Source organism: Carassius auratus, chromosome 20 (genome assembly GCF_003368295.1).
Source record: "Carassius auratus strain Wakin chromosome 20, ASM336829v1, whole genome shotgun sequence".
NCBI classification, from domain to species: Eukaryota; Metazoa; Chordata; class Actinopteri; order Cypriniformes; family Cyprinidae; genus Carassius; species Carassius auratus.
Genome location: NC_039262.1, coordinates 12277063 through 12297733, shown reverse-complemented (window position 1 = coordinate 12297733; position 20671 = coordinate 12277063). Strand labels below are relative to the sequence as shown.

At 38.2% G+C, this 20671-nt stretch overlaps 2 protein-coding genes across 3 annotated transcripts; both read right to left on the bottom strand.

The window, feature by feature from the left end:
- Positions 1-38: 38 nt before the first annotated feature.
- On the bottom strand, positions 39-7062 carry serac1 (serine active site containing 1). 2 transcript variants are annotated; one of them, XM_026291112.1, is made up of 16 exons: positions 6783-7060; positions 5917-5953; positions 5574-5716; positions 5197-5286; positions 4081-4212; positions 3845-3966; positions 3632-3760; positions 3412-3525; positions 3041-3203; positions 2811-2961; positions 2274-2415; positions 1809-1909; positions 1613-1710; positions 1118-1300; positions 860-1003; positions 39-746 (listed from the first exon to the last, which is right to left on the bottom strand). In XM_026291112.1, exons 1-16 carry the CDS (start codon positions 6871-6873, stop codon positions 610-612), a joined length of 1977 nt encoding a protein of 658 aa, XP_026146897.1. In that variant the 5' UTR covers positions 6874-7060; the 3' UTR covers positions 39-609. The 2 variants fall into 2 exon arrangements, with proteins under 2 accessions (XP_026146897.1, XP_026146896.1); XM_026291111.1 differs by lacking the exon at positions 5917-5953 and having other exon boundaries at positions 6783-7062.
- A 1641-nt stretch (positions 7063-8703) lies between these two features.
- On the bottom strand, positions 8704-12766 carry myct1a (myc target 1a). Its single transcript, XM_026291109.1, has 2 exons — positions 12339-12766; positions 8704-9962 (listed from the first exon to the last, which is right to left on the bottom strand). The coding sequence occupies exons 1-2, from the start codon at positions 12391-12393 to the stop codon at positions 9376-9378; spliced, it is 642 nt and encodes a 213-aa protein (XP_026146894.1). The 5' UTR covers positions 12394-12766; the 3' UTR covers positions 8704-9375.
- Positions 12767-20671: the final 7905 nt, after the last annotated feature.

Here is a 20671-nt window from a genome sequence, read left to right as displayed (position 1 = left end):
TTATAGCTATAGTAAAAGTATAGGATTTAAGTGGAATATAAAGTTAGGACACACAACTTTATTAAGAATGATAAAGATTTCGCAATAATTGTGCATTGCACATATTCAACATCAAAATAAAAGTAATATGGTCCTATGCAAGTACTACAATTAATCCATTAGTACAAAAATAGTGGCAAATTACAGCCAGCATCAGTACCAAACTGTTAGTCTGAGGCAGGGATACACAGAAGGCTGGGGATTTAAGAAAACGGCTAGTTTTCAGCTTCTTCCAAGAAAAATAAATAATATAAATACAATGGACTTTCTATTAATGTTTTAAACATAATATACTTGATGGTCATTTCAATTTGTTATAGCATCCTGTTAAAATAAATGCAGAAAAGTGTTCATTCCAAATTACTGACATGAAAAAGGCAATGGTGAAGTGGGCAAAACACATTAAAAGTTAAACCCAGAGGTTTTAACAAAAAGCATATTCATAACGGATTGAAAAAATCCAGGTGCAATTTTAGAACTTCCTTCTATTCATAGTTAACACTATCTTGTAACTTTTTAACCCTCAAGAGGAAATGAAATGGCAAGAGACCAGTTTTGGACTGTGAGAGTTCACTTAATTCTCTGTCCTCCAAGAGCATCCCGAATAAACTGTAAAGTACGTTTATAGAGAAATGAGTCTTTTGTTTCTGGCTTGCAGATGTTGAGGTGATCAACGTCCACCTGGATGAGGTCCCCAATACCCAGATCTGAAAGAGCAAAAGGAGAATTTAGTTTTTTGATACCAAGTACCTAAAACCATCAATTATTTAAAAAGCGATACATCACAAATGCTGCTTGTTGTTCAATTATTCTGACGTACCTGCTGACTTCGATGGAACTACCAATATCTTGAGCATCGGCCCAATGTAGGTTGGCAGAGTTTCTGCAAAGCTAAGGACCTTGAACTCTTGTTCCTTTGCAATGTTCAGGAAATTTTCATGCAAGTCTCGTAATGCTGGAGAGTCTGAGTCGTACAGGTGAACAGAAAAAGGATGTTCAAATTTTAATTTGAATCTTAATCTTAAGAGGAATTAATATTGTATTAATATTAAGTTAACAAAAATAAATCACACTATACCTCGACATAGTTCTTTTACTTCAATGGAGGGGAAAAGTAGGTATCGTGCATTTACAGAATACTCTGCCATGAATGTGCCGTGATGAGGAACGCTGTAGAACAGAATACCCTTGGTGTTCTTGATCAGCGGACTGAGATCAGGATCTTTAGCCGCATCCAAGAGCATCTTTTTCACAAGTAAACCTGTGACACAAGTTTACATTTTATTTACAAATTGATTTTTTTTTTTAATCTATAACCAGGGTTGCACAATTAACTAAAATACTGAAATCACAATATGGCCTTGTGAGATTTTTTAAACCTTAAAATTATTATTAAACTCCCTGCTGAAACTTAAATTAATTTTTGTTATATATAAGCAGCTGCAATATAAAATTTTAAAAAACTATTGTATTGCAAATCATTTAGACAGCTACACAAATATGATGAAGGAAGATTTAGAAAATGACTCTCATAGTTGGGTGCTGGTTATTCTAAGACCCACCATGGACTAACCTCCCATACTGTGGGCTACCCACACCACAGGCCTGTCCCCTACACCTGCATCCTTCAGTTTCCTCAGCAGTTCCTGACTTCTGAAGGCCAAGGACTTCCTGTATAACACAAAAATCAGGGACAAATTTGGTATGCTATGTTGAGTTATTTAGTAATTTAGTAATGCACAGCACACATTGAAAAATGGACTGTTTACCTTTGGTTTTCAGCAGGACACTTAGCCTTCCAATCACTTAAATGGGTGTCATACTCAACAGACAGGATTCTGAGGTTTGGACAGTCTGCAGCCAACCACGACTGTGGAAAATGCGGAAATTTGTTTGGCTGAATTTAGACTTCAGCCAGACTTTCAAAATACCTCTGAGGGCCTGTAATGCCATTACACTGCAAGTAATATCTGGGCACTCATGAGCTTCTTTAAAAAAAAAAAAAAAAAAAAAAAAAAAAAAAATTATATATATATATATATATATATATATATATATATATATATATATATATATATATATATATATATACATACACTGAATGCTGGCCTAAGGTCAGATATATATATATATATATATATATATATATATATATATATATATATATATATATATATATATATATATATATATATATATATATATATATATATATATATATATATATATCTGACCTTAGGCCAGCATTCAGTGTAGTCCTCTCGAACCCCTTCCACCTTGTCATCTTCTGCCACATCAAGGTCCTTTTGACGCCAAGTTTTAAAAGCTGCTCCCAAGAGGCCGTGAACAAACAGAACATCAGCTTTGACTGGCTGACTGAATATAAAAAGATGGAAAACATAATTAATCCTCACAAAACAAAAGACATTTTAAAAGGACATATTCGGAAAAGATGCATTAAACTGATCAAAAGTTGGACTTTTATAACGTTACAACAGATTTCCCCAAAATAATAAGCAGCACAATACTTCTGAACATTGATAAGATGTTGCTTGAGCAGCAAATCAACATATCAGAATGATTTCTTTAGGATCATGTGACAATGAAGACTGCTGGAAATTCAGCTTTGCCATCACAGGAATAAATTACATTTGAAAATATTTGACAATAAAAACAGTTCTTTTAAATCGGTCACGATACTACTGTTTTTACTGTATCAGATTAATGCAGACTTGGTGAGCATAAGTGGAAGTTCATATAAGTATGCATACTTAGTACGGCATTGTGGGTGCATTATGTAAACACCATCCTGGTACTTCTGCCTTACTGCATCTCTATCCAAATTGGCTAAAGCACGGGCAGCATGAGATGCCTGCTTGATGTGTGGTGACTGGATCATCTCAGCCAGGACAGCCACCCAACCTTAACGTCAACCACAAAAGAGAATAAACAACTACTCTTCTTCAACATTAAATCAGTTATCCTAAAATATAACGCTAACCTGACTGTACTATGGCTGTGTGCAAGCTGTCATTCAGGGTGAGGTTTCCAATAATTCGCACAATGTTGCTCTGGATTTTCGGAGAGTCTCTGCGAAGCTGGAAGATTCTCTGCAAGAGCTGCAGTCCTCCATTAGCCACAATGTGGTCACAATGACTTTGGACCTGTGAACAAAGAACCATTAAATGCTTTGAACTGATTCGTTTATTTAAGTCAAATTCTTGATTAAAACCAAATCAACTGAAGGTACACCTCAAGAATATCTACAAAAACATCACTCTACACACATACAAGCATCCGGTTTTCTTTGATCAATGCTTACTTCCTTGCTGCACAAATACATGTCACTTTGCAGAGTTTGTAAATCGTCACCTTTGAGTGCTGCACCAGGGCCTGCAGGCAGAACGTCTCCACCTTCTCAGAGGGGGTGGAAGTCAGGCTTTGGGCATAAGGCAACCCATTCCCTCCAAAACACCACAGCCCTCCCTATAATCACAGAGCAAAACGCACAGCTTGTCAAACAAACTATGGAGAAAAAGAATAGGATTTTTGGGAACTGTTCCACTCTATAGTTTGACTATGTATGTCTCACCCGTTGAGAGGCTAGTGATTGGCTGCTCTCTCTTAATGCCAGAGAGGTGAAGTACTGCACACACTGATCCACCTCCGACTGGGGCAGAGATGCCAGTAACTGCCTAAGCCCATCCTCTAGCGATATATCCTATACACGCACAAAACATTACCACAGATATCTGACATTACACAGCAGTTCAATTTGGCTATTGTCTGAACGCCAGCTACCCACATCGTCAGTCCGCGGCAGTGGAGGTGGAGGGAGAAAGAAGCGCAGGTCCACGTTAGGCATGCGGGCGAGAGCCACAGCTGTGCGCTGATCGATCACCTGTGCTGCAGTCTGGTACTGATAATCTGTGATGGACGAGACAAAAGACCATTCAGAGCTCACAGAGTTATAGTGAAGTATTTTTCTTGGGTAGGCAAAGGGGTCTGCGCAATAGAAATCGGTGTGCTGCCATCTCTCACCCTGCCAGTGGTGATTTTGGGCCAGTTCCTGCACCGCCTGCTGTCGAACGGCGCGGTCGGCAGAGCAGCTTTTCTTCAGCAGCATCCATAGAGCACATTCTTGAGGGTCTGCATCTAGATGACTGAGACGCTCTGATATAAACAAACATCAACATATGCCTATTTGACTTAGTTGCAAAAACTGAGACATACAAGAAAGGTTTAATCAATGTTTATTTCATAGAGCAGATTTAAGCACAACCGAGGTTTACCAGAGTGCTGTACAATCAATAAGGGAATACCAATGAATTAAAAGGGAGAACAATTAAAGAGGGAATTAAAACAAAGTAAACATGTAATAGACACTCAGCTTCACACAAGAAAGACCCAAAATGAAATACTTAAGTAATGGTAAAAGCCGGAGGAATAGATATATCTTAAGACAGGATTTAAAAGCAATGATGGATGGGGCCAGTCTAATGTAAATTATGTTAAAATCATGATTTAATATGAAGTCAAAGATATGAAAAGGTGATATGAAGAGTTTTTTTTTTTTTTAAGTCAAATGGAAACAGATGCCTTCAGTTAAACATAGGGGACATAAACACACAGGACTTCTGATCATCTCTCTACACATTTTTCTATAGTCTATCAGTCTACGGCTATTGCTTACTCTGCTAAACTTCTTATTCTAAATGTACACCACTATTAAGGTTTAGAGTCAATAAGATTTTTAAATCTTACTGACCCCAAACTTTTCATAAGTAGTGTATATTATAAACTGCTCTTCAGCCTCAAACCTGGAGCCATGTATGCTGTGATTTAAAAAAAAAAAATCACAGTGTATTAGATTCCATATGCAGAAGAATAGAAGAGACACCTGGCCTATTTAAAACAGAACAACATTTCATGTCAGTTCCTCTTTGTGCAGATACTGTCAAGTTAACTTTCAACAGACAGCAGATGTTTCCTGAGATGGAATAACCATACTGTCTCTAAGTGGGTTTTCGAAGCATGCCCTCTATTATAACCACGCTGTTTCACACAGTGCCTACTGTCAACAAATATTTACTTTCAATATTTTGAAACAGGCACCAAGGCTTGTCAATGCCATCAAATAGAGATGAAACTACTCACCATCCAATGGGCGAAGAAGAACTCTTGAAGAAATTTCAATAAACTTTCTAGCTGCTTTATGAAGTTCCTTCCTGGTCTTGATAGTGAAGCCTAGAACATGAAATAAAGTCAATACATTTGTATACATTAACTGTAAAACAAAACACATGAATGGGCGGTTTTTAATGTATAATTCAAAATCTCAAACAACACATCTCCAATATACTAGCAACAAAAAAGAAAGAAAGAATGAATCCATTATGGGGTAGTATTCCTCAGCTGCAAGTTTCTTTCGAAGAATAAATGTAAATGTAAATGCAAATGAATCTTTTGGCTCACTAATATTTACACACTGTCTCAAGCATAAACACACACGTGGTAAAGATCCCAGAATGTACCAGAAGCAAGGCTCTCTTGTTCTCTATTAGTGGTGTGAGTCAGGTAGATGTAGGACTTTTGCTTCTCCTGTAGTATGGCACTGGTGTCGATAGTGATGGCCCGGTTCAGAGTAACCATCTCGTATGTGATGAATACACAGCCTCTGAGTAAGCAAACGTGATAGATTCAGAATGTGTTTCTGGAAAGGGTAACAAACCTGGCTTAGAAGATATATCACTTTTAATTGCTGCTTCTGCTCACATTCACTGTGAATGTGCTGCATGATACTGTATAATATAATTTATTGATGGCTTGTTAAATAAATGTCAAACAAATTACAATTAAATAAAATAATAAACCTACCCCAATACTATTGCTCCTGTCACTTTTGCTATTTTTCCTAAAGATAAAAAAAGAAAAGAAATGACGACCAGCATTCAAAATTTTTCAGTTAAGCATCAGAATAAGTTTGTCAATTTATGAACTATGATACGAATAATTACAAACAATTTATGAAGAATCAGGACAATATAAAACACTTATTTTTAATTATTTAATTTTTTATTTAATTTAATGTTTTAAAGTCTCTTTGCTCAACAGTGCTGTATGTATTTAATCAAAAGAATTTCGACTAAAACAACAACATTGTGAATTTAAATTAACTGCTTTCTATTACAATATAGTTGAAATGTATTTAAATTTATTGTAATTCATTCCTGTGATGGCAAAGCTGAATTTTCAGCAGTTAACGCTCTAGTTTTCAGTGTCACACTATCTTTCAGAAATAGTTTTAATATGCTGATTTGGTGCTCAAAAACCATTTTTATTATTAATATTGAAAACAGCTGTGCTGCTCAATATTTTTGTGGAAACCATTATACATATGTTTTCAGCATTCTCTGATGAACAGAAAAAACTAATTTATTTAAAACAGAAATCTTTAATAACATTATAGAATTTTTACTGTCACTTTAATTCATCCTTGCTAAATAGAAGTATGATTTTTGTTTCATGTATAGACCCCCTTTGAACAGTAAGTTTATCAATAACTACAATAACTATATTTTTACATCTTTTTTTTATATATTTAATTTTACAATAAGGGTTTTAAAATGGGTTTTATAACGCGGTTTTAACCACGTGAACTGCCTTCCTAACCAGCATTTTTGGGCATCATGAACACCATAAATGCTGTGCAGGTTGGCATGGGAGTAGGTTCAGAGTCTTACTGAGGTCTCTCCATGGCAGTGCTCTCTTCACAGCAGGCCCGGTGGTGCTCAGCCTCCGGACGCGGATCATTCGCAGGGCGGACGCAGACATTGGCGGCTTCACGAGCACAAATCCGACGATGGCAGAGATTAATGTTTTGATAGCAAATATAAACAGGAACTGTTTTCAGATTAACGTAGAGCGTCATTACCGTAAGTAACGCAAATATCAGTGTATCACGCGTCGAAAATGTCCTACCGTAATTCTCTAATGCGCACACGCATTTTTTTTGGGGAAAGCCGTGGCCAAAAGTTTAGAGAATGACACAAATATTAATTTAATTATTAAGTCTGCTGCTACAGTATTTTTAGATTTTTTTTTGTCAGATGTTACTATACTGAAGTATAATTAAAAAAGGATTTTATTGACAATTATAATAAGTTTAGGCAAAGACCTCTGCAATTTGCTCTGGCATGCTGTCAGTTCACCTCTGGGCCACATCATGACTGTTGGCAGCCCATTCTTGCATAAATCAATGCTTGTAGTTTGTCAGAATTTGTGGGTTTTTCTTTGTCCATCGCCTCTTGAAGATTGACCATGCATTAAGGTCTGGGGAGTTTCTTTGTCATGGACCCAAAAGTTTGATGTTTTGTTCCCCGAGACACTTAGTTATCACTTTTGGCTTATGGCAAGGTGCTCCAGCATGCTGAAAAGGGCATTGTTCATCGCCTTTTTGGATGGTTGGGAGAAGTTGCTCTCGAAATATGTTTTTGTGGTTGTGTCCTAAGCAAAACTGTGAGAGTGCTCACTGCCTTGGCTGAGAAGCAGACTCATGAATGGTCTCTGGATGCTTTACTGTTGGTATGATGCAGGACTGATGGTAATGCACATCTTTTTTCTCCAGACAAGCTTTATTTCAGATGCCCCAAACAACCAAAAAGGGGATTCATCAGAGAAAATGACTTTATCGCAATCCTCAGCAGTCCAATCTTTGTACCTTTTGGAGAATATCAGTCTGTCCCTGATATTCTCCCCGAAGAGCTTCTTTGCTGCCCTTCTTGACACCAGGCCATTGTCCAAAAGTCTTCACCGGTTTCACGTCTTCACTGTGTATGCAGATCCACTCACACCTGCCTGCTGCCATTCCTGAGCAAACTCTGCACTGGTGGTGCCCTGATCCCGCAGCTGAACCAAATTTAGGAGACATATCTGGCGCTTGCTGGATTTTCTTGGGTGACCTAAAGCCAGCCTTCACAGCAACTGAAACTTTCCCCTTGAAGTTCTTGATGATCCAATATATTATTGATTTAGGTGCAACTTACTAGCAGCATTATCCTTGCCTGTGAATCCCTTTTTGTGCAAAGCAATGATAACTGCACGTTTCTTTGCTATAACCATAGTTAACAGAGGAAGAGCAATGAGTTCAAGCACCACCCTCCTTTTATAGCTTCCAGTCTGTTATTCTAGCTCAATCAGCATGACGGAGTGATATCTAGCCTTGTCCTCATCAACACTCGCCTGTGTTATTGAGAGAATCCCTGACATGATGTCAGCTGGTCCTTTTGTGGCAAGGCTTAAATGCAGTAGAAATGTTTTTAAGTTAATTTTTAAACAGATTTCTATATTTTTCATGATATCTTTTTACACGTGTGCCAATTAACATAGACATGGCAGCTGCCATCCAAAATGCTTTGCTGGAATCTTGACAGGATAAACACTAAGAACTAGAGGAAACCTGTCTGCCAAAGTGCAGATGGCACAGTTAGCATACATTTTAACCAGTTGAGACAATTCCTTCCTCTTGTCAGGGAAATTTGCCACTTACCCATGGGTGTGAAGGATCCCAGGTCACTTCCAGGATGTGTGTGCTCTAAACCCTCTGCAACACCTATAAAGCTTTCTATGAAGATGCAGGAATTAAAACATGCAGATGCAAAAAACTGTTGCAAAATGCATTGTGTCCGTTTATTTTTTTGAGTACAGTTGCACTGAGAAATACTTACAATGACTTTAAAAGATCACAAAGTTCACAGAAATCAAACCAATAAATACAAAATCTATTGAGTTTGGTTCTAAATATTTAAATGAGTGTTTGCAATAGAGATCACTGATCAGTAATGCTCTTAGATTTGTCCCCATGCTTATTTCAACCTTCAGTATTTCTTACTTTCTCTCTCTGTTTATCATGTTTTCTTATCTTTCTCTCTCACTCTTTATAGACATATTCTCTAATTGCAAAAATATAAGTCTTTTGTCTTCACTAATCAATGAAGCAGACCTGTAGAAACCAATAATTCATCTCACTCTCTCTTTAAAACGTTCTCTGTATTTTACATTGACCTCGCACAAAATAAAGATTCCAAAAAGAGATTTTCACAATGATGCCATAAAATAATTACTTTGGTTATATTTGGTTCCCCAAAGATCCTTTCATGGAACAGTTCTTAGAAAAACCTTTTCTTTTCTTAGCGAGAACATAACTTTTCGTTCAGTGGAAAAACTGGCCATGTCTTAAGATGTACGACATCAATATTGCTTTCAGCTGTCCAATTGTATGGTCCAAGTCTATTAATACATTTATCTTCCTCCATCACTGTAGCATCTTCTCTTCCTTCACGTGGTTGTCTCCTGATAAGCTCGTATGATGCTCTCATAGGCAGGTGGTGGAGTCTGGCCTGCATGAAAGCCCCTTAGATTGCTGTTGCCCCAGAAGGAATCCGGCCTGGTTCTAGCCCGGGGTGGAGTGACCATGGAACTGACAGTGCTGGTGGAACCACTTGCCCCAGGGCTGGTAGTGAGAGTGGGGGTCCGTGGCAGGCTGCCCTGGGCACCCTCTTCTGCCTCACGAGCTATCTGGCTACACTGAAGAAGAGGATGAAATGTAGAGGCCCGGAAGCTCGACTTGCGGCCCGGTGAGTCACCATAGTCTATTGGTGAGGATGAGGTTTGCCGATGGAAGGAGAAGGCAGCGCTGGCCAGACTATTGTTGCTGCGTCGGTCGTAGCCGCTGCTGTATCGACTGTAGCCTGGCCGAGAACGTGGCGATGATGAACGGGTGGTGGAGCGGGACTGGTAGATGGGTACGCGAGTGATGGTGGCTGAAGCTCGTCGACGAGACATCCAGGTCAAGATCATATAGACCAGAGCACCCAGCAGAAGACCAACAACCATAGAAAGACAGAAGGCCAAAATCACATCCCCTGGAGAAAGGAAAGAAATAAAAGGGGTAAAAACATATTTTTAAGCAAGCACTCTGTGGCCACAGAGTTGCTTATAATAAGTGGACTTGGCAACATTTCAAGAGCAACCTCCGAAGCAACCTCCCAAACATAAACAAAACAGGAATAGTGTCGATGGTGGTTTTGTTAAAATTGCCTAACATAAGAAGTCTTGTAATCATTGCTGTAATATTACTTTGATCAAAAATACTGGATACCAAAGCAACATTTTGCCATGGTTACCACAGTGTCAGTCATTACAATTTCGAGAGTGAACTTGGTTCCATATACAACAGGAAACTATACTTTAGTATTTAAATGTACGGAAGTTCTAAGCAGCCATACATTATAATATTTTTTCTTCTTGTACTTTCTTGTGTCATAAAATAACTGCTTATCAAAACCAAGGTTGACATCACTGTATTCTGTTTATCTACAGTAGGACGGGATTTAACGATGTAGGCTGATGTGCTTCTTTTCCTTATTACTAATCTTTATTGTTAACCATATCGATGAGAAATGTGATGTATATGTAAAATCCGTAGGCTAATTTAATTTAGTTTTGTTCTATAATGTTGTAAATTAATCGTTTTTTTCTACACACACACATACACACACACACGTAGTCCTACACATGGACGCTCTTTTCAAACAGAAGCTTGTAACACACATGATATCTGCCACATCATATAATGACTACTACAAATTACAAATTATATATAATTTTATTTCAAATAAAGGGAAAATGAAAAGGGAGTTTAATCCAAGCAGCTCTAATTTCGCGGTGTTGCCATTTAAACATGTTAATTACAAAAACAAAACGTTAGTTGTACTGTCTCTGGAAAAATCAACAGTGATTGATCAGCCTTTATTTATATACAGTATTGTAGACGTTATTACCTAGGCGAAGCTAAATTTGCGAGAAAATTAAGTCGTTATAACGAGAAAACAAAAAGGAAAAAAATATATTATGCATGGCCGCTTAGAACTTCCGTATTAATGTGGTTGTCATTCCTAAAAATATTTTACAATAGCAATGCAGAGAATATGATTTTCATTAGTTGTTTTTTTTTTTACATTTTTTTTTTTTACCTAAACATGCGCTAGACGGATGTGTTTGACCCATAAACTGTATAGCTTTGACCTTTGCAATCATGTCTCCCATGTTTGAAGAGAAAAGGCATTCTAAAAATGTAGCGATCAAAATGACTTAAAAGCTAAAAAAAATACCTCCATTTGGAGGTAACCATAGTAGATCAAGATCAGTTTTGGACGGTATCACGTAAACATTTAATTTTAAGATGCTTGACGCTGTTAAGCAAACTGTATTGGGGCACCAAAATAGTTTGCATAGCAGTAGGCGAACTTCACAGAAAATTACTGACAGAAATGACTGATAACATGTCGACCCGTCTATAAGAATTATAATTCGCTTCCGTTTTCTTTTTTATGGATCATACTGTTAAACTATTAGTTCCCTGTAATGCTTAAACAAGGTTTTTATATATTTCAAATAGCTAATGAAGGGATGATGGCATTCTACTCCATTGAGAGAAATACTTGTTTCTGTAGGGTCAATAAGGAGAAACTATCAGGAGGTTGAAGGTCAGTCAGGAGCACCTCACCTGACAACTCAAAGTGGGAGGGGACGAAATTCCACAATAGAAGGCGCACCCAATGTTTTCTTATCCTTTACAGTTAAAATAAATGAAATAGTTTGCATTTTAGGAGGCTTCCTGTTATGGCATACCATTGTCTACAGAAATACCAGTTTCATTAGCACACAGGGCTTCTGTCTGGCACAGGCCATTTAAGGCCCCGTTGAAACTGAATTTTGAGAATTTTGGCTTTAAATTTGTATTCCTCAATTAAAATTAATGTAAAAAATGTTTTGTAATTATTAATATAATTATTCATAGATTGGAGCCAGAGTTGTTTGAGTAATGTATTTGATTGAAGCAGGCAAATTGTATCCATTTTTAACCACAGCACCTAACTATTTTACAGATTATTATTAGTATTATAAGAATATGACATCACTCTTTAGAGACTTGTGTGTAAAATAATGCGGCGTTTATGCAATTTTCTCCCTAGGTGAAAGGAATCACAGTCCAGAGTGAAGGATCATCTGGAAATGACATTTGGAAAGACCGAATGGAAAAAGCTGCACACTGGCGGTGTTGTTTTTTTATGGACCACTTTTGCCAATATCTTTTACCGCTAGTTACTACAGTCTGCATTTCTGTTTCTTAAAAGACTCGACTTTTTTTCTCAAGTACAAAGTTGACTTTGTAACACTGTGAGATAATTTGTGTGTATGCGAGAAAGAACTTGTGTAAATATGTTAAAATATCTTACTCAATCCGAAGGACTCCAGTATCGCCTCAATAAGATGAGTGCTGTTATCCGCCATAGCTCCCTCCAGAGATACAAGAGAGACAAGAGAGGACACAGTCTCTCCCCTCCAAATCTTTCGTTCTTTCACTCTTCCTTTTAACTTTTTCTTGTGTCTCTCTCTAACCAACTCCTCAATTCCTGCGACCCTCCTCCCACACTTTCTCTCGGTTTGTCTCTTTTTCAGTCCCAGACTGCTCAGCACTGTGGCACACAGGATCTTCTCCAAGGCCGGTGTGGCTGCTCTGTTGTTTGTGGAAAAGCAAAGTCTTCACTTCACATTTCCTGCCTTTCCTGCGTAAAATTAGCAGCAGGCTGTCCTTATCTACGCAGACCAGGGTTCCTGTGGGATGGAGAGGAAAGGGAGGAGGGTACAGAGAGGAGGAGAGTCAAGGTGTACGTGAAAGCATTTGCTCCTATCATTTGTCCCCTTTCCCCTGGCCAAAATTCATCATATTTTACTTCTCCTTATTTCCTTTTCACTTCCAGACACTTGGCATGAACAATGTAGGCTGTTCTGTCCTGTGTCACCACTGATGGAATTTGGCCATTTTGCAGTGCCAAAGAGCTACACAATTAATTTCATCCGCCGATTAAAAAGACAGTAAAAATGGTACTATTGTGGAATATGATTACTTTTAATTATTATTATTGTTTTAGATTAGATTAGATTCAACTTTATTGTCACTGCACGTGTGAGGTACAAGGCAACGAAATGCAGTTAGCATCTAACCAGAAGTGCAATAAGCAGTAAGTACAGAATATACGAGGTCTACAATATGTACAGTAACTATAAAGATAAGTATTATGAACATAATTTACAGATTTTAAATACTATCAACATGATATATAGATAGGTTTACTATGAATATACTATACAGATGTTTATGTAAACGTGTACATGTACACTATAGGCAGAACTATGAACATATGAACAATTTACACTCCTACAATTGACACAAGTGCATAGAAAATATTTCAGTGTGCAAATGAATTATTCAGTGTTTCTGGATGAACAGACAGTAGACAGGGGGGGGGGGGGTGGGTTCAGAGGGCTGAGTTCAGCAAGGAGATAAAGCTGTTCCTGAAGCACCTCCCGGAGGGCAGGAGGTTAAACAGTCCATGGTCAGGGTGAGAAGAGTCCTTAAGAATGCTGCGAGCTCGACGTAGACAGCGTTTCCTCGGGATGTCCTCAATAGCAGGAAGTGGTGTCCCTGTGATGCGTTGGGCAGTTTTCACCACCCTCTGCAGTGCTTTGCGGTCAGCCACTGAGCAGTTCCCATACCAGACTGTGATGCAACTGGTCAGGATGCTCTCGATCGCACACCGGTAAAAGTTCACCACTATGGCTGAAGACAGCTGGTTCTTCTTCAGTTGGAGACATGTTCAACAACCATCCCGTTAATGTGGATTAGGTCATGCGTGCTTCCTTTCTTCTTCCTGAAGTCCACAATGAGCTTTGTCTTACTGGTGTTAAGGAGCAGATTATTGTCAGCGCACCATGTGGCCAGGTGCTGTACCTCTTCCCTGTAGGCAGTCTCATCATTGTCACTGATGAGGCCAATCACCGTGGTGTTGTCTGTCAACTTAATGATGGAGTTGGATCCATGCACAGGCTTGCAGCCGTGGGTGTAAAGGGAGTAAAGGAATGGTCTCAGCACAAAGCCCTGTTGTACACCGGTGTTAAGTGTGATGGTAGTGGAGTGGGTGTGGCCTGACCGAACATGCTGAGGTCTGTTGGTGTTAAATGCTGAACTGAAGTCAACAAACAACATCTTAACATATGTGTTGTTATTGTCCAAGTGTGTGAGTCCAGAGTGCAGCACTGTGCATACTGCATCCTCTGTGCTCCTATTTCTACGGTAGGAAAATTGGTGTGGGTCCAGTGTGGGTGAGAGGAAGTCATTGAGGTGTGCTAGGACCAGTCGCTCAAAGCACTTCATAATGATGCATGTGAGTGCTACGCGGCGATAGTCATTCAAGCACATTGGGGAGGAATGTTTCAGTACTGGCACAATGGATGTGGACTTAAAACATGTTGGCACAGTTGCTTGAGTGAGGGACAGGTTGAAAATTTCTGTGAACATGCCCTAAGCACACGTCCAGGAATGCAATCTGGGCCAGCAGCCTTGCGCGGATTGATCCGGCACAATGCAGTGTGGAGGTGATCTTGAGGGCCTTCTCCTTACTGTCACTGTTGAAGTGAGCATAAAAGTAATTTAGTTAATTAAGGAAGGAGACGTCCGTGACCATTGGAGTGGAGTTGCTTGACTTGTAGTCACTGATGATCTGGATTATTATTATTATTATTATTATTATACAAACCCAATTCCAAAAAAGTTGGGACACTGTACAAATTGTGAGTAAAAAAGGCATGGAATGATTTACAAATCTCATAAACTTATATTTTATTCACAATAAAATATAGATAGTGGAGCAATATCAGAAAGGAGTTTCTCAGGGAAAAATTGCAAAGAGTTTGAAGTTATCATCAACTACAGTGCATAATATCACCCAAAGATTCAGAAAATCTGGAACAATCTTTGTGCGTAAGGGTCAAGGCCAGAAAACCATACTGGATGCCTGTGATCTTCAGGTCCTTAGACGGCACTGCATCACATACAGGAATGCTACTGTAATGGAAATCACAACATGGGCAAAGGAATACTTCCAGAAAACATTGTCAGTGAACACAATCCACTGCCGGCTAAAACTCTGTAGGTCAAAAAAGAAGTCATATCTAAACATGATCCAGAAGTGCAGGCGTTTGCTCTGGGCCAAGGCTCATTTAAAATTGACTGGCAAAGTGGAAAGCTGTTCTGTGGTCAGATGAACCAAAATTTTAACGCCATCCGGACTAAAGAGGACAAGGACAAGTTGTTTTCAGTGCATAGTTCAGAAGCCTGCATCTCTGATGGTATGGGGTTGCATGAGTGCGTGTGGCATGGGCAGCTTACACATCTGAAAAGGCACCATCAATGCTGAAAGGTATATCCAAGTTCTAGAACAACATATGCTTCCATCCAGACATCATCTTTTTCAGGGAAGACCTTGCATTTTCCAACATGACAATGCCAGACCAAATACTGCATCAATTACACCATCATGGCTGCGTAGAAGAAGGATCCGAGTACTGAAATGCCCAGCCTGCATTCCATATCTTTCACCCATAGAAAACTTTGGCACATCATAAAGAGGAACATGCGACAAAGAAGACCTAAGACAGTTGAGGAACTAGAAGCCTGTATTAGACAAGAATGGGACAACATTCCTATTCCTAAACTTGAGCAACTTGTCTCCTCGGTCCCAAGACGTTTGCAGATTGTTCTAAAAAGAAGAGGGGATGCCCCACAGTGGTAAACATGGCCTTGTCCCAACTTTTTTAAGATGTGTTGAAGCCATGAAATTTAAAATAAACATGTTTCCTTTAAAATGATACATTTTCTCAGTTTAAACATTTGATATGTCATCTATGTTGTATTCTGAATAAAATATTAAAATTCAAAACTTCCACATCATTGCATTGTTTTTATTCACAATTTGTAAAGTGTCTCAACTTTTTTGGATTCGGGTTTGTATTTTATTAATAAATTTGTATTATTAAAAATATATTAAATTATAACAATTATTATTTGTATATTTTAACATTTTATTAATTTTAATGATAGCAAAGCTGATTTTTTTGCAGTTATCACTGCTAACATCTTTCAGTGTTATCAATAATGAAAATGTTTCTTTTGCTATATATTTTGATGGAAACCATGATACATTTTTTCAGCATTCATTGCAAAAAACAGCACTTATTTGAACATTTGAAATCTTTTGTAACATTGGAAATATCTTCAATGTCAGTTTTGATCAATTTAATGTGTTTTTGCTAAATAGAAGTGCTAATTTCTTAGAAAAAAAAGTACTTTCCCCAAAATTTTAACAGTGGTCTATTGTATAATAATATAATATGCAATACAATATAAAAATAGCATGGAAAAAAAGTAATATTTCCTTATTTGTTTTTAATATGGCTATATTGGTGTCCAAAACATTAGAGGAACATGAGCACATTCTCATGTGTTAATTTTTTGTGATATCTTTTCCACACACACTGTCAACATAGCCATGGCAGAGGAACACTGAAAAGCATCCAGAATTCTTTCAGGATTCCAGCACAGGAAACCAAGTCCAAACAGATGAAACCCTTGCATTTTTCTATGTATTTCATAACAAAAGATTTTGTAACACAATTTCCAAATCTTTTTAGCTTTTACTGTTCTATTTTGTCTGATGTGCTGGTCATCACAACGCTTCAGATTTTCCATGTAGAGTGCCAGCTCTGTGCTGGGTTATCCTGACCAGGCTAACTTTTGCAAAACAGAATCCTGATAAGGTCCTGCAAAGAAAGCAGGATTTTGCCCTAAATCAGGCCCCTTTCACCTCTGTAAGAACTGAGTTCTTTCCTTCAAAATGTTCATTAAGGGTATCTTAAAGACAGTAGATAGCACAGGATTTTAGCACAGAGCCGTTGGTCTGGGAGGAGTGGGTCCTGGACAGGCCCTATACTGACATTTCCTTTCATTGTTGCTTTGTGTTGTGGAGTGCAGATATCAGCTGTTGCCATAGGCAGGTCTGACGTATACATAAAAAAATATTTTCAGCCTATTGTGTGTTTTCCATTAAAATTCCCTATGCCAAAAAACATGCCTAGTTCATGTTTGGGACCATTTTATTTTAGGATAGGATAGAAAACAATACAAGAAGAAAAAAAAAAGCAAATCAATATATTATACAATGTGAAAAACTTTTTTTTTTACACATTTTTTAAAATATATTTTATAAAATACATTAAAATATATATTTTTTGTAAAAATGTTTTTCATGTAATGCAGTGTATATTTTTTCACATTGTATAATATATTAATTTGCTTTTTCTTTTTTCTTCTTGTATTGTTTATTCTGTGGTTTATTGCTACTGTAAACCTTTTCTATCCTATCCTACCCTTTTTCTATCCTATCCTAATCTTTTCTATCCTATCCTATCCTATCCTTTTCTATCCTAATCTTTTTTGTCCTATCCTATCCCATTCTTTTCTATCCTATTTTGTCCTATCCTACCCTACCCTTTTCCATCATATCCTAATCTTTTCTATCCTATCCTACCCTTTTCTATCCTATCCTAATCTTTTTTGTCCTATCCTATCCTATCCTTTTTCATCAGTTCCTATCCAACCCTACCCTTTTCCATCATACCCTATCCTATTCAATCATATCCTATCCTACCCTACCCTATCCTTTTCCATCATATCCTATCCTATCCTACCCTATCCTTTTTCCATCATATCCTATTCTATCCTTTTCCATCATATCCTATCCTATCCTACCCTATCCTTTTCTATCCTACCCTATCCTATCATATCCTACACTTTTCTATACTATCCTTTCCCATCCTATCCTATCCTATCCTATCCTATCCTATCCTACCCTACTCTTTCCCATCCTATCATCTTATCCTATCATACTCTTTTCCATCCTATCATCTTATCCTATCCTACTCTTTCCCATCCTATCATCTTATCCTATCCTACTCTTTCCCATCCTATCATCTTATCCTATCATACTCTTTTCCATCCTATCATCTTATCCTATCCTACTCTTTCCCATCCTATCATCTTATCCTATCCTACTCTTTCCCATCCTATCATCTTATCCTATCATACTCTTTTCCATCCTATCATCTTATCCTATCCTACTCTTTCCCATCCTATCCTCTTATCCTATCCTACTCTTTCCCATCCTATCCTCTTATCCTATCCTATCCTGTCCATCTTCTCTTGATGAACAGCAGATGGCTCTGTTACTCTTTAGAGAACATGTTGCAGCATAACAGCATTTCAGGCTGAATTTAAATTTGCATTTTAAATTATTCCCTGGACATCACAATGCTTTATCTTATTTGCTAATTGTTTTGTTTGTTTACTTGTCAGAATGAATCTCTCTCTTTCTTTCTTATTTATTCCTAGGAAAACATTTAGCAAAATGTTGATGTGCGATGACGTAGGCTATGAGTCTTTACAGTGGCTCATTGGAGAAGGTGAGTGAACGAGAATGACATAAGATCCTCTGCGCACAAGGAGTTGTATCAGTAACTTCACACTGTGCTCTCTCTCTCACATCCATCTGCAGTGACCGTGTAGAGGTCATTGCTAAGCATCGCTGTTTGAAAACTAGCAGACTCAGCACAGTGGTGTCTGAATCCCGAGCTTAATGCTCCAGTCAGGCATTTCACTTTGCTTTTTTCCCCTATAACATGCATGTGTGTGATTGAACCGGTAATGGAAGTTAAAAGCATAACAGTATGTCTCTGGTATGAGAGTTTTAACAACCCCTCTTGAATTTCACTTAATGGAGTCCCATGCTTGATATAAGCCATTACAACATCTTTTGCATTTTCCATGAGCGGAAGCTCAGACATGTAACACGTTTTAATCGAATCATTTAAAGTAATGTCGTCTGGCTTTGCTAAAGTAACACACTCATACACAGCATGACTCGATTGGGGCCTCACTATTGGACTGCACTTGAGATCTGCACTCTGATTGGACACAAGGTGGCAGTGAAAACTTATGCTGATGCCTACAGTAGAGAGTGAGAGGCAGAAAGAGAGAGAGTGCAAAGGGAAAAGGCTGCTTCCTGCAGAAGCCACAGAACTTCAAGGAGAGAGAGAAACCGTATGTTTGCATGGCATGCGCTGATTGAAAACAATTGCGCTTTTCATGTAGACTTCAGCTGATCCTGAAGTGTCGGGCGGAGCCGCATCCGCTGCCCTGCATCAGCACCACTGACTTCGAATCAGTGGAATGGCATCTGCTCAGCACTATGGCCGTTCAGACAGGGAGATTGCCAATGAGATGCAGAGGCTGCAGGGTAGGTGCTTACGCATGCTTTTTCTTAAAGGTGACCTCGCCACTGTGTAGGATGACACAGCATATACATACTCAAGATGTCTTTTACTTTAAAGGCTGAAATGACTTCTAAATGGATTCTAACTTGGATTGTGATGTCTGTGCATGTTTTGTTTGATGTCTGCACCTCTGAATTAGTATGATTCTGCTACTGATATTTGGCTTCCCCTGGTCAGTACTATACGTCTCTCTGCAGCTGTGTGTTGTGAAACGTGTGATGCAATTGCAAACTGCATGCAAATGTACGCATGGTTTCTGATTGATGCTTTGTGGTGCTTATGATGTCTCCAGTTTCAAAATCATCCTTGGGGAGACTTTCTGTCCTGGCACTTGAGGAGAGTTTGTGTGTGTTTATGTGGATGCACATTCAGTCTCATTTTTCCGAAGTTTAAATCATTTAAAAAATATAGATACTCTTTAGATTAAGCACTGAAAGCCAGTGCATCTTTGGTCAGTTTGTTATTGACCTGGAATGTACTGTAGTGCTTGTGTGCCCTTTGTGTGGACCACTTTTAAGATTGAATCAGAGGCAGAGAGATAGAGAGAGTGAGAGAGAGAGAGAGAGAGAGAGAGTGAAGAAATGGAGAAATGAAATTAGGATGAAGAATTGACCAGAGAGAGACAGCAGGAATGAAGTAACAGAAGGTTTAAGAGCAGAAGAGCTGACTGTGGAGGTGTGTAGTTCATTCTGCAATGAACAAGGTACAGTGTTTCACTTCTAAAGTACAAGTGCATCTCAATAAATTAGAATGATGTGGAAAAGTTCATTTATTTCAGTAATTCAAGTCAAATTGTTAAACTTGTGTATTAAATAAATTCAATGCACACAGACTGAAATAATTTAAGTCTTTGGTTCTTTTAATTGTGATAATTTTGGCTCACATTTAACAAAACCCCACCAATTCACTATCTCAACCAATCAGATTACTTCATAAGACCAATATATATATATTTTTGAATCAGTACATTGTTGACCTTCTGTAAAGTATTTTAATTTACTGTACATGTACTCAATACTTCTTAGGGGCTCCTTTTGCTTTAATTACTGTCTCAATTCGGCGTGGCATGGAGGTGATCAGTTTGTTGCACTGCTGAGGTGGAATGGAAGCCCAGGTTTCTTTGAAAGTGGCCTTCAGCTCATCTGCATTTTTTGGTCTCGTGTCTAATTTTTTTTCTTGACAATACCCCATAGAACCTCTATGGAGTTCAGGTCTGGTGAGTTTGCTGACCAGTCAAGCAGACCAACACCATGGTCATTTAACCAACTTGTCAGTACTTATGGCAGTGTGGGTAGATGCCAAATCCTGCTGGAAAATGAAATCATCATCTTTAAAAAGCGGG

Bases quoted from the DNA above. Each gene is read 5' to 3' on its own strand.
- myct1a (XM_026291109.1), bottom strand. From the start codon at position 12,393: ATGGCGGATAACAGCACTCATCTTATTGAGGCGATACTGGAGTCCTTC. The intron at 9,963-12,338 runs GTAAGATATTTT...TCCTTTCTCCAG, and splicing joins ACTGGAGTCCTTCGGATTGA to GGGATGTGATTTTGGCCTTC.
- serac1 (XM_026291111.1), bottom strand. From the start codon at position 6,970: ATGACGCTCTACGTTAATCTGAAAACAGTTCCTGTTTATATTTGCTAT. The intron at 2,962-3,040 runs GTTAGCGTTATA...GTTGACGTTAAG, and splicing joins CACAGCCATAGTACAGTCAG to GTTGGGTGGCTGTCCTGGCT. The intron at 1,004-1,117 runs GTATAGTGTGAT...TGTACGACTCAG, and splicing joins AGTAAAAGAACTATGTCGAG to ACTCTCCAGCATTACGAGAC.